The sequence below is a fragment of the Ranitomeya variabilis genome, chromosome 4 (genome assembly GCF_051348905.1).
Source record: "Ranitomeya variabilis isolate aRanVar5 chromosome 4, aRanVar5.hap1, whole genome shotgun sequence".
Lineage (NCBI taxonomy): Eukaryota > Metazoa > Chordata > Amphibia > Anura > Dendrobatidae > Ranitomeya > Ranitomeya variabilis.
In genome coordinates, this window is record NC_135235.1 from 35,790,090 (window position 1) to 35,803,492 (window position 13,403).

A 13,403-nucleotide genomic window follows, 5' to 3' on the forward strand; every position below is an offset into this window, starting at 1 on the left:
GTCTAGACCTACTACAGGATTTAATAAAGCGGGACACCCATCTATTGGAGGCAAGATTGCAATTGTATAAGGCACCTAATGCCGACACCTGGACCTTGAGTGTATTGGTTGCCAACCCCAGTTGTAAACCCGCTTGTAAAAATTCTAAGATGGTACCCACAGGAGCCTTGTCCCCCAAAGGTTGCCCCGAAAAATCCAGAAACTTTTTCCACGTTCTACCGTAAATTCTAGATGTTACTGGTTTTCTACTTTTTAATAAGGTGGAAACTAACCCTGGCGAAAACCCCCGCCTACTCAGTAATGCCCTCTCAAATTCCAGGCTGCAAGATGGAAGCCCTTCACCTGAGAGTGGCATATTGGGCCCTGGGTTAGAAGGTCCGGAATCTCTGGTAGGATCCACGGATCGGTTATAGACATTTGTCTCAGGAGGGAGAACCAAGGTCTTTTCGGCCAAAATGGAGCAATCAATATTACTCTCGCTTGCTCCATCCTGATTTTCCTCACTACTGCTGGTATCATTGCTATTGGTGGAAACACATACGCGAGACTGAAATCCCATTGAATCTGCAGGGCATCTACTGCGAAGGGATTCTCCCTCGGGTCTAGTGAACAGAACCTGTCTACCTTCCTGTTGATTAGGGTGGCAAACAAATCTATCACAGGTAAGCCCCAGGCCTGCACTATCTCTTGAAAGACCCGGGGATTTAAAGACCACTCCCCCTGCCTCAGTGTCTTGCGACTTAGGTAGTCTGCTCTCGAATTCTCGATTCCCCTTATGTGAAGAGCAGAGAGGGATAGCAGGTGGTGCTCTGCTATTTGTAGGAGGACAGACGCTGACTTCATTAGGGAAGGGGATCTCGTCCCCCCTTGGTGGTTGATATATGCCACCACTGCGCGATTGTCCGACATGACCCTGGTATGGTGGCCCTGAATGATGGGAAGGAAGTGTTTCACAGCTCTTTCTACGGCCCCTAATTCCCTTAAATTTGACGCCTGTTGAGACTCTAGATGGGACCAAGATCCCTGAACTGAAAGAGTCCCTAAATGAGCTCCCCATCCTGTACCGCTTGCGTCTGTGGTGATGACCTGTTCTATCGGAGTTACCCACTGGACCCCAGATGTTAAATGATTTCTTATGGTCCACCATTTTAGGGAATCCGTTACCCCCAATGAAAGACACAGTTTGCCCTCTAAACGCCCTTTTAACAGTTTTTGCGCCGACAGGACCTCCCACTGTAATAATCTTAGATGGAATTGAGCCCATCTTACTGCGGGTATACAGGACGTCAGAGAGCCCAGCAAGGACATTGCTTTTCTCAAAGTCATTACAGGGTGTTGAATTGCTGATTCCACCAGATTTTGGATTTTGACCAACTTGTTTTCTGGTAGAAGACAAAGCTGACGCTCGGAGTCCAGAACCAGGCCTAAAAAGGACTGAACCGGCTCCGGCGTCAACCTTGATTTGGCAAGATTTATTTTCCACCCCAGCAATTCTAGTGTCGTCGTAACCTCTTCTATTTGTGACCGGCAGTGCGCCGCTGAGTTCCCTATTATCAGGAAGTCGTCCAGATATGGAACAATTACCACGTCCCGTGAGCGGAGGAAGGACATGACCTCTGACATCAGCTTGGTAAAAATTCTTGGCGCTATTGACAGGCCGAACGGGAGGGCAGCGTACTGATAGTGCCTGAGACAACCTTGGACATAAACCGCTACCCTTAGGAATTTTTGAAAATCTTGATGAATTGGGACGTGATAATAGGCGTCTTTTAAATCGATAGCTGCCATGAAGCACTGTGGGAACAGGAGTTTTATCGCTGTATTTATAGACTCCATTTTGAAGGAACAGTTTTTTACCGATTGATTGAGGTTTTTTAGATTGACGATAGTTCTTAAAGACCCGTCTGGTTTTTTTATCAAAAAAAGAGGGGAATAAAAACCTTTTCCCTGTTCCTCCCGCGGGACTTCTACCAGAACACGTTTTGAAACCAGCTCTAGTACCTCTGTTTCCAAGGCTAGCTGCTCTTCCGGGGTTTTTCTTTGGGGTGTTGAAATAAAAGTCCGTCGCGGTGGATAAACAAAATCTATTTTTAGGCCGTCTTTGACCACCATCAGAGCCCAATGAGAGGGGGAGATGTTTACCCATGCTGGGAAAAAGGATGAAAGCCTCCCCCCTACTGGCCTGGCGTCATTGGGAGGGCTTTTTAGTTGAAGTTGAGGGACCTTTAAACATATATCCAGATCCCCTTTTGTCTCTGGAGTCCCAGCCCCTTCTGTCTCCCGGGGGGCGGCCCCTACTAAATTTGCCCCTCCGAAAATAAGGCCTTCTAAAGTCCACTGGAAAGCGAGGAAAACCTTTTTTCCTGTCACCGGCTTTTTCCAGAATGTCCTCCAACTTTTTACCGAAGAGGAAATGGCCATCACATGGTATAGAACAGAGTCTATTTTTTGAGGGCAGGTCTCCCGGGCACCCCTTTAACCAGAGAGCACGCCTAGCTGCATTGGATAAACCTGCAGCTCTGGCCGCCAGCCTTACGGAATCTGCTGATGAATCTGCTATAAAGGCGGCTGCCCCTTTAGCCATAGTCACATTAGATAAAATTTCGTCTCTTGGGGCTTTAGATGTCAACTGCTCCTCTATTTGCTGTAACCAGACAATAAGGGAACGAGACACACAGGTTCCTGCAATTGCCGGTTTCAGTGCGCCTGCGGTTGCTTCCCAGGTGTGTCTTAAGAAACCGTCCGCCTTTTTATCTAAGGGGTCCCTTAATACCCCAGAGTCCTCTAAAGGAAGGGATAGTTTTTTAGAGGATTTTGCTACTGCGCCATCTATCTTAGGTATTTTATCCCAAGTCTCTGAATCTTTTTCCTCAAAGGGGTAACGTCTTTTAGAAGCCGAGGGCAGATTACCCGATTTTTCCGGCTTTTTCCATTCCTTTTCAATAAGGGCTTTTATTTTGGAGTTAACGGGAAACGTACGTTTTCTTTTTTCCTCCAACCCTCCGAACATAATGTCCTCCAGGGATTTGGTTGTTTTCTCGTCTTTTAGGCCCATAGAAGTTCTAACGGCTTTAACCAGTTTGTCCATGTTCTCGGTAAGAAAGCATGGACGCCCCCCAATATCACTGTCTGAGGAAGAGCCAGGGGACTTAGAGGCGGAGGAGCAGGGAGACAACGGATCCTCCTGATATTCCTCTTCAGAATGAGAAACCTCCGACGCGGAAACCGGTTCTGGGTCTCTACTACCCTTTTTCTTAAGGGCCGCTTTAACAGAGCCTTCTACTTCAGCTCTAATAATTGCCCTAAGACTAGAGGCAAAGTCAGGGGTTTCTTCCTGGATGGTTTTTTGAATACAATCTATGCAAAGACTTTTTTGCCACTGGACTGCCAACGGAGCTCTACAGAGGGCACATTCCTTATTCCTGGTCTTGGAGCTAGCCTTCCTCGGCGCCTGCCAAGTAAACAGAAAATGTAGCCTATTACCACCAGGGTGACATTCACGTAGATCACTCACCACCCGCTGACCACAAACGGTACCGGAATCTGAGGCGGACTAGGAGCACGTTGGACGATTCTCCTGGGGGTAGAATCCTGAGACGACCGACCAGGGCGTTTGCCACTCCTTGCACTCGAGCGGCTATCTTTTTTGGTACGCTGGTGAGCAGGCGTATCACTTGAAAGGGGCTCACGCTGCTGCTGCTGCTGCTGTAAAGGCTGCTGCTGCTGCTGCTGGAGTTCCATACGATCCTCCATGTCTGGATAGCTGCATGGAAATGAGCGTTGTTCCAGCGTTATTTCTCCCTTAATAAAGGGTACTCGTGCTCCCACCTCTTCCGGTGACCGTTGCGCTCTTTTTCCTCCCCCTGGATACCGCCGGGTAGCCTGTGGCGTTACCGGCGTTCTTTGCATGGGCGCCGCCATCTTGGATCCGGCGCGCCGGTCTGACGTCACGCGGGCACGCCCACTCCCAGCGTACCTTGCGCGAAACGTCAGCCGCGCACCCGGAAGTGGCCCAGCTGAGGGGGAGAGAGCGGCGTGGTGGACAGAGACCGGCCCCAGGAGTCCGGACTGTGCCGGACCGACGCCCGCACGTGCGCAAGAGCCCTATGGGATCTGCGAACGGCGCTACCGCTTCCTGAAGGCCGACATACAGGCGCCCTGCCTGTGCTTCCAGTGCCGGGACAGGAGCGGGTAAGAAGATCTTCTATTAATAAAATCGAACCGCCGTTCTTCAGCACAAGGGGTTCCCATCAGGACAGGAAACCCAACTGAAGCGAGGGAGAGGTACCGCCCTTTTATTTCAGTAGGTTTCCTGTCCTGACTGGGCGGATCCCTCTCTCAGGTGTGCTGTCATGGGAGACGGGAAAAAGGTGTTATCTGAGCATGCTCCGGTGCTAAACGAGTGTGGATTGCTGGGAACTCAACCAGTCCCGAGAGTTGGGCTCCAAAGTTCCCATATGTCTCCATTCATTCATGGACTAGGCGACTGATCTTTAAGGAACTAATGGAAGATTAATAATATAAAAAATATATAAAAAAATAAATACTTAGCATAATAAAATTAAAATAACCCTCAGTAAGATAAATACTGTTAAAAAAACCCAAAAACTTGTTATACTCGTTGTGGTGAGTCATGTCATTTTTCCTCTTGTTTCATTGGTTTCCTGCACCCCGAACATTTGTAAAATTTGCAAATAGACCTATTTTGCAATTGGAAGGAGGGGTGAATAAATGTAAATAATAAATGTAAATGCATAAATATATGTATATACTTGCAATTAAAATTATTCATCCAACTTTTGGTAGGCATTTGCAATGTTTTGTGTGGATGTAAGTAAAAGGTAAAAAAAAAAAAATCATATATATATAATTTTTTTTTTTTTGTTCACTTCTTTTGCCTTAACATATACTAGTTGTCTTTAGTTAAATAATGTATAATTATGTAATAACTATATTTTATTTTTCATCTTCATTTTGCAATTTTGGTGTATGCAATATTTCTATAAACAAAATAATGTAACTAAATGTGTATATTATATAATATATACGCACATTTAGATTATTTATGTGTTTATTATTTTATATGAATATATTGCATACACCAAAAAAAAAAAAAAATCCTAAAGATGAAAAATTAAAGTACATTATATAATTAAGACAACCATTATATAGCTTACAAAAAAAAGTGGAAAAAAAAGAGCAAAAAGCGCAGTTTGCTCCATGTCCACAGGAAATGGGCTGAACAACCATGGCCTCAGTTATGCAATTTCATGCTGGGGTAAAATACTGCGTTAGGCTGTCTGTAACAGGTCTGCATATTTCCAGAACAGTCCGTCCGTCCGTCTGCTCCGGGGGGTAACAGTTGGCACAGTGCGGGCAGATGCCCCCTGCAGGGTCCAGTAATAAAGTGCAGGTACAGCTCTCGCCATGAGAGATGGACAGACTGCGGCTAATAAGTAAATATTAATCTTCAGTACTTTTTTTTGTAGTAAATTGCACTTGGATCACATTTCTTCATGATGTCCGCTCCTTCCGCGGATTAGCTTTTCCAGGGCCTTCGGTCTACCCCTTTGTTCTCCGGTATGTGGCGGTAGCGGCATTTCTCCCCATAACTGCAGCCGTTCAACCTCCAGTAGAAACATTCACTGCTCTTAGATGATACTTTCTTCTTGGTGCTAAAAAGAAAAAAAAGAAAAATAAATCATATTATTGTATTTATTATCTGTCCTTGTAGTTACATTTTTGGATGGGTGCCGTAGCCTTTAAATGGAGTGGTGGAGAGTAAGGATATCGGGGGTCCGCACACGTCTGGCCATGTGCTTTCCGTGTAAGTAACAGAGGGGCTAGTGATACATTTCTGCATATAATACTGATATTTCAGCTTCTCAGTAAAGTTTTTTTTTTAACTTTTTTAAACAACAGAAGTTGGGGTCAGCGCAGTTCAGCGATTATTAAATATTGATGGTCGACGCGCCCCTCGGTACATTCCACCTCCCGGTTCACGAGACAACTGCTCAGGCAGCAGAATAAGGCAAGAAAGCAATCAGCTGGGGCTGCGAGGAGGATGAACAAATGGTCGATGTCACCCAGGACTGCAATTATTACACTGCAGCACATTAATGGGAGGCGCGAGGCGTGCACCGTAGGGAGGATGGGCAGAGTCCAAGGATCGGCACAGTCTGTTCATGGACACAAGATTGCAACTAAAACTAATATTATAAGAAGGAAGATGTAGCACCTCCGGAGCGATCATTAGCAGCAGCAGGAAATAGACCGCTACAAATCAATGGGAGGGCAGACTGGCGAGGCCGCGGCCAAATGTCACATCTCAAGGTCTAACGACAGCTCTGCAGTCACCAGTGAGACGTGCACAGGGGTATATGCAAGAAGATCAGACATAGACATCACTTCATAGCCTAAACCTACTGATACAGCAGTGAGACCAGGCTCTTACTCTGGTGTTGTCGGCCTCCGTTATCAGATAAAACTATCTTTGGCGCACAGACCAATCTAATATGTCCAGTATCTATCCCCATTCTAATTGCCAGCCACCTTTTTTCAGCAGCTGGTACGCCAATCGGTATTCTGCCAGCACTATAGGTACTGGGACTGTCTTTCAAAGTCTTAGCATGACTTTCTACCATCATTGTTCAATGGCCTGTCTACCCAGAATGGAAAGCTTGTCTTCACTGTGTTTGCAGTTGACAAGCAGGAGAAGACAAATCCCCCCCCTCCCTTGGTGGAGTGCGTGAAAGGCCTGCCCCCTTGGTGGAGCATGTAACAAAATTTCTGCCGCCCCCCCCCCCCCCAACTTGGCGAAGAGCGTCACAAAAGACTGCCTCCCCTTGGTGAAGAGCGCGACAAAGGACCGCCCCCACTTGAAGAGCGCGAAAAAGGACCGCTCCCACTTGGTGAAGAGCATGAAAAAGGACCGCCCACTTGGTGAAGGACGCGACTAAGGACCGCCCCCACTTGGTGTAGAGTGCGAAAAAGTACCGCCTCCACTTGGTGAAGAGGAGATCGACAAAGGACCGTCCCCACTTGGTGAAGAGCGCAAAAAGGACCGCCCCCACTTGGGGAAGAGATCGACAAAGGACGGCGCCCACTTGGGGAAGAGATCGACTAAGGACCGCCACCACTTAGTGAAGAACGCGACTAAGGACCGCCCCCACTTGGTGAAGAGATCGACAAAGGACCGCCCCCCACTTGGTGAAGAACACGACTAAGGACCACCCCCACTTAGTGAAGAACGCGACTAAGGACCGCCCCCACTTGGTGAAGAACACGACTAAGGACCACCCCCACTTAGTGAAGAACGCGACTAAGAACCGCCCCCACTTGGTGAAGAATGCAACTAAGGACCTCCCCCATTTGGTGAAGAGATCGACAAAGGACGGCCCCCACTTTCTGTAATTCGTTTCGGGACAGATTACACTTGGCAACAAGCAGTAAATCGCAATTTATACAGAAGGAAGACCCTCTATTACTTGGGGGCTCAATTTCTCGATTAAAACAACATGATAATTTTACGGGTTGTCCGGCCTTTGGGTACAAGTCAGTAGTCACACACTCACTGGACGCTGTGAGGATTCTTTGGGTCCAGGAGCGTAGCCACATAATACATGCAGTCACACACCAACTAGACGTGCGCGGCCGGACACGATCAGGATGTGGCAGGAAGTATTTTTAATTGCAGACTTGTGGTCACATGATTGCCCGATCCCGGGGCTGGAGAATCCCCACAGCGTGCAGCGAGGGTGAGGATTCACATGTCACAGAGAGTGAGTGCAGACTTGTACTCTAAGGCCGGACGACCCCATGTAAATGAAGTGATTGTAGATTATCTACTTATCAAATCATCTATCACTGATCACATTGTCTGAAAGCACAGGGACCATTTAATTGTATCTGTTGTCCGACAAAGCAGAGAGGGCCAATATAGCCCCAGCATGGCCCCGGCAGGCTCCTCACTATAGCGTTGCTGTTACAATTATTTTTTTCTTTTGTTTCATAATTAGGCAGAAATTTAATTTACAGATGGGGAAAGCTGAGTGCCCGCCCCCGAGGGGCCCGTGATGAAGAATAGGAAATAAACCAAAATAATCTAATGATGCTTGATAATACTCGATTATCCATATAAAGACAGACGTGCAGCGGGTACTCCGGGGGTGACAACTTACTTCGCTGCTGCCGTTTTGGTTTGTGCTTCAGAACTGATGATGGCCAAGGGTCGGTAAGGCTTGTCCGGGTATCGAATCAATAACTTTGTGTTCTCTACTTCTTTACCCTGTGAATAGGAGCAAAAATCTCTCTAATCTTATGTTTCTCAGCAGTATAGGTAGCCAGGATCCTCAGATCTGTGGGGGTCAGACAACCAGCGCCCCCACTGATCAGCTGGCCAGGTATAGACCGTACAAGCACCTTCCAAATTGTGGCGACCAGTGCGGATTACTGCACTTACAACAATGCATCTATTGTTTAAACCAGGTTTTTGATTCATGGATAAAAAAAGTGCATTTTTTTCCTTTCTTTCATTTCAGAATTTTTTGCTTAAATCTCTTGTAATCCTCCCCCCCCAATGATGGAGAGCCTACTAAAAACGTCCTAAAAAGACAAGTATGAGAAAGTAGAAAAGAATTCCAGTGGCCGGTGTGAAAATTCATCTTTGCTTTGTTTTTTTTGTTTTTTTCAAAAATATTGTGATATGAAAAAAAAAAAAAAAAAATGACCAATTTAATTTTTAATCCATGAAACAAAAAGCTGATTTAACAAGTAGGTCTTTTTCTGATTGATAATTTCTCTTTACTACGACATCGTTAAAGATTTTGACCGACAAATAACTATTTAAATTACTGGATAAGATTATGCAAAACAGGACAAGATTTCAACAGAAATTATCAAAATGTATGCGCCCATGTGCAGATCTTACCATTACATTCTCATTACGGCGCCCCCTGGTGTTCTTTTGGTTACCTCTCAGAAAATCCACCAAATGTGCCCAGTGCTGGAGGTCAGACACGCCGAGTAGATCAGTCCCATTAGGGCTCATTTCCACATGCGAGGCACACGTCCGTATCTCGCATGTGGAAACCAAGCTGTGGAGCCGGCACTGAGGAGCGGAGCGTGCGGCCACATAGGAACACATGGAGCTGCACAGCCCCGCTCCAAAGTGCCGGCGCCAGAGCTTGGTTTCCACATGCGAGATACGGACGTGTGCCTCGCATGTGGAAATGAGCCCTTACCTGGATCCTCTGGCACAGATGGACAATGATCCTTGCTGTTGTGAGACCACCAGTAAGAAACGTCTCACCAGCAATGGACACATAAGATGAATGTTCCAAGAAGAAAAGAACAGCAGGGGGCACTAAACCAGGTGTGTAACAGCAGGGGGCGCTAAACCAGGTGCGTAACAGCAGGGGGCTCTAAACCAGGTGCGTAACAGCAGGGGGCGCTAAACCAGGTGTGTAACAGCAGGGGGCGCTAAACCAGGTGTGTAACAGCAGGGGGCGCTAAACCAGGTGTGTAACAGCAGGGGGCGCTAAACCAGGTATATAACAGCAGAGGGCGCTAAACCAGGTGTGTAACAGCAGGGGGCGCTAAACCAGGTGTGTAACAGCAGAGGGCGCTAAACCAAGTAACAGTTTTTCTTCCTTCTATAGGAGAGAACTTGCACTGGCTGTATTACAGTCCTGTAGTCTTCAGAGCTGAAATCTTCCACCATACAGGTGTAATGCCTGCACAGAGTTTGCTGCAGTGATTTCAGCTCTGGGGAGCGTCGTCTTTGAACTAGACATTGTAATGTATTATGCGCTAGGAATACCGACCTGCTCGCTGGAAGCTTCCTTATAGCAGTATAGAGTGTGCTGCCCGGCTACATGTGCGCTCACACTCCTGAGGAAGCCATTGCTGGGTGCGCACATACACACACACACACATACACCACCTCTTACCTGCAGCGCCTCAAGGGCTCGGGCTGTCGCAATGGGGCACTTAAAATTCACAAACGCACAGAATCTTTCACCGAGGAGTCGAATGCTGTGAATTTCACCATAACTGGGGAAAAGAAAAAAAAAAATGAAACCGTTTTAAAAGAAAGAAAAAAAAACAAATTTAAATCATTAAAATTGGTTGCAAAAAATTTCAGTTGCTGAAAAATGCAAACTCTAGATAATAGATGTTTTGTCAGCACGTCCCAGGTAGTTAATCAGATGCTTATCGGATTTCAGACCAAAGAAACAAAAATTGAAAAGGGAGTGAAAAAAACATCAAAAAATCCTAATGCCAGTACATGTGCCATGGTTGCTCCGAATTGTGCAATTCTCTATTTCGCCTGCGGAGGCGCTGCAGGAGAATTGAACACGTTCTGCCTTATTCTATCACCGGTCACATCTGAGGGGTTCAGCAGCAGAACACCCTGTGATCGGCTGATAAATGGAAGTCGTGCTCCGACGGGGCAATAAATGGTCTAAAAAAGTAAAATAATTCAGATAAATAATAAAATATTAATTATTTTTACTCCTTAGACTAATGAGCTGACTATGGAGAGGCGCTGGCATTCCCTCCCGCCATCCATTAAGCAGTGCGGTCCCCGGCTGAGCGGTGTTGCAGAGCGATGCTTTTAAGTAACGCGTAACGACTGCGCTAATTTCAAGGCTAATTGTCAGAGGCAAACAGAGCTAATGAGATGAAGCCAAGACTTTCCCCTCCGCAGAAGTTACAGGCACAAACTGAACACAACTAAGTGAAACGATGACTACTATGATACCAATTCTAAGAAGTAGGAAAAGCAAAAAAAAAAAAAAAAAAACTTGCCGAAACCAGGAAATCTAGTGCAAAATAAGAAAAAAAATAAAATTTATTTTTAAATTTTAAATAATTATTTAATAATATAACATTCTACCAAATTATTAGTAACAATGATAAATAACCATTTAGTTTTATTACAGCATGTTATGCCAAGTTAAGGTTTGCTACATCACTGTATATCACTTTTACTATTTAATTTGAGCATGCTCAGATAACACCTTATCGCTTATCACTAGCCAGGAGAAAACAAAGGTCCCAAGTCCCCCGTTCTGGCACTCTGGGGTCCCACTGCACCTACTCGGTGATAAGTGTAGAGCGGAATACCCCTTTAAAGTTTGTACAATTGAATTAAGATGTATCATTATGAGCCCGTTCTGAATCGGACTAGCCAAATGGGCCACTATTCCAACGCCGTGATCAGCATGCGAGCCCTGACGCAGAACCAAACACATGGGCTCGCTGGATTTCAGGCAGGAATCGGGGAGAAGCTTGTTACTGCGGCAAGCAGCCACCCAGCCAAAAAACAAAACCAGCAGAAACATGGAAAATAAAAGCCAAAACCAAAGCTTTTCCTTACTATTTAAACAGGTCGCGCAGCTGCTTTTCCGTTATCTGGTCGGTGACGTTTCCCACCCACAGCGAACAGCTCTGCGTCCTGCAGAACAATACACAAGGCGGCAGAAATCAGTGCAACTACAGGACAGAGAAATGGAAGGGAGAAAACCAAATCCTGCACAAAATGTTGATAAATAGACAGAAAATAAAAAGCAGTATCCTGCCCGAGGGTGCTAAGATTTACGCAAACTATGCACATGTTTTTACATTGAGTTACACAGGTGAGCGTCGCCTTGTCATGGCCGGTGGGCTTACAGCTTGTTTTAATGTGAGGTTCTAGACAAACATTTTTAGCAGTTAGTCGGCACAGTGATTAAGATTTGTGATGACCGAGCGTGTTCGGATATGGTGTTATCTGAGCATGCTCAGGGGCTAACCGGGTGTCTTCTGCGTGCTTGAAAAATATGCGGCTGCATGTCTCGCACCTGTTCGACAGCCGCCACACATACAGGGACTGTCTAACGCTAACAGACACAAGACATGCAGCCGCAGGGACTCGAACATATTTTTTCGAGCACGCTGAAGACAGTCGGTTAACACTCAAGCATGCTCAGATAACACCTTATCCGAGGACATTCGCTCATCACTAAGGCCTTGCATCGGAATGATCTTTGCATTACTCTGCGTGACTACTACATAAAGTACGGAGCAGTGGTCAGGGGCTCAGTGGTTAGAAAGGTGGCTCAGTGGTTAGCACTGTTGCTTTGCAACGTCTGCAAGTAGTTTGTATGTTCTCCCCGTGTTTGCGTGGGTTTCCTCCAAGTTCTCCGGTTTCCTCCCACATTCCAAAGACCATACTCATAGAGTGTTTAGATTGTGAGCCCCATCGGGGACAGCGATGATAATGTCTGTAATGTGCTGTGGAATTAATGGCGCTATATAAAGGAGTAAAATAAATAAAATAAAACCTGTTCAAGATCTGGTGCATCAATTGCGCAAAATGAACGTTTGTAAGGTTCTCTCGACGATTGCAAAAAAAAAAAAAAAAAAGAGGAAATGCTCCATGCAAAATTCAGCTCTGCTACATCTATAGAAAGCAGCAGCTAAAGAGGAGAGACCACCGCAGCCAATGTGATAGAAAGCGGGGGAAACCGATCCTGTAATAAGAGCCGGCAGTTGTCAGGAAACATTCTCCCGTAAAACAGTTTATAATAATATCCCAAAGACGACGCTCGGGAGGGAACTGAACCGTGAAACGCACGCCTGACTACAAGATTAAAAAGGGAAGGCAATCTGCATAAGTGAAATACTGGTGGAGAGCACGGATACGCTGCTGTCAGCCATTACAGATTTATAGGTTTCCTCCGGCAGCAGATGTGGCGGCGGCCGCTGCACTCACTCAGACAAGTCATTTAGGAAGAGCAGCTCCTCTTCTCCCGTCTCATCGAGCTTCATGTTCTCCTGCAAGACTGCGGGGAAAATGAGGAGGAGAAGGAAAGTCACCGAGAGCTCGGCCTCTGCCCCCCCGTAAATAAGGGTAAGTGTCCGGAAAATCACCTTTAGCAGAAATTGGCGCTTCCATTACAGCAGCGACAGATCCGTATTCCTCTACCAAGTGGAGGCTTTGTCCCTGGGTAAAACCCAGATCCTACAAAAAAAGTGAAAGACACCTTAGGGTATGATGAAAAAAAAAAAAATAAAATCTGTTGCTTATTTTGTCGCAGTATATCTAGTTTTCTGCTTTCATAATTGTATTTATTGTAGGATTAGAAACATATACTTTTTATTTGCTCAGAATTTCCCAAATCTCTATAATCTGGATGTTAAGAATGCCTGACAGCAATCAGATGCTGAAAGTGAAAGGAGCAAGAATAACTGCATTGAGTAAGGTGCTAAAGCTTCATTCTTCAGACGTGCAACACTCCTCCGCCTCCTGCTTGCCGCAGCGCAACACTCCTCCTGCTTGCCGCAGCGCAACACGCCTCCTGCTTGCCGCAGCGCAACACTCCTCCGCCTCCTGCTTGCCGCAGCGCAACACTCCT

The 13,403-nt window shown here is 46.1% G+C and overlaps 1 protein-coding gene across 1 annotated transcript in view; it reads right to left on the reverse strand.

Annotated features, from left to right (window-relative positions):
- Positions 1–3,974: 3,974 nt before the first annotated feature.
- Positions 3,975–13,403, reverse strand: part of LOC143769622 (uncharacterized) — a 55,742-nt gene continuing 46,313 nt past the window's right edge. Inside the window, exons 10-15 of the mRNA XM_077258332.1 lie at positions 12,919–13,009; positions 12,761–12,830; positions 11,384–11,461; positions 9,951–10,053; positions 8,181–8,287; positions 3,975–5,675 (exon numbers count right to left, since the gene is read on the reverse strand). Of these exons, the coding sequence (XP_077114447.1) occupies positions 5,540–5,675; positions 8,181–8,287; positions 9,951–10,053; positions 11,384–11,461; positions 12,761–12,830; positions 12,919–13,009 (585 nt within the window). The 3' untranslated portion in view covers positions 3,975–5,539. The remainder of the gene's footprint in view (positions 5,676–8,180; positions 8,288–9,950; positions 10,054–11,383; positions 11,462–12,760; positions 12,831–12,918; positions 13,010–13,403) is intronic.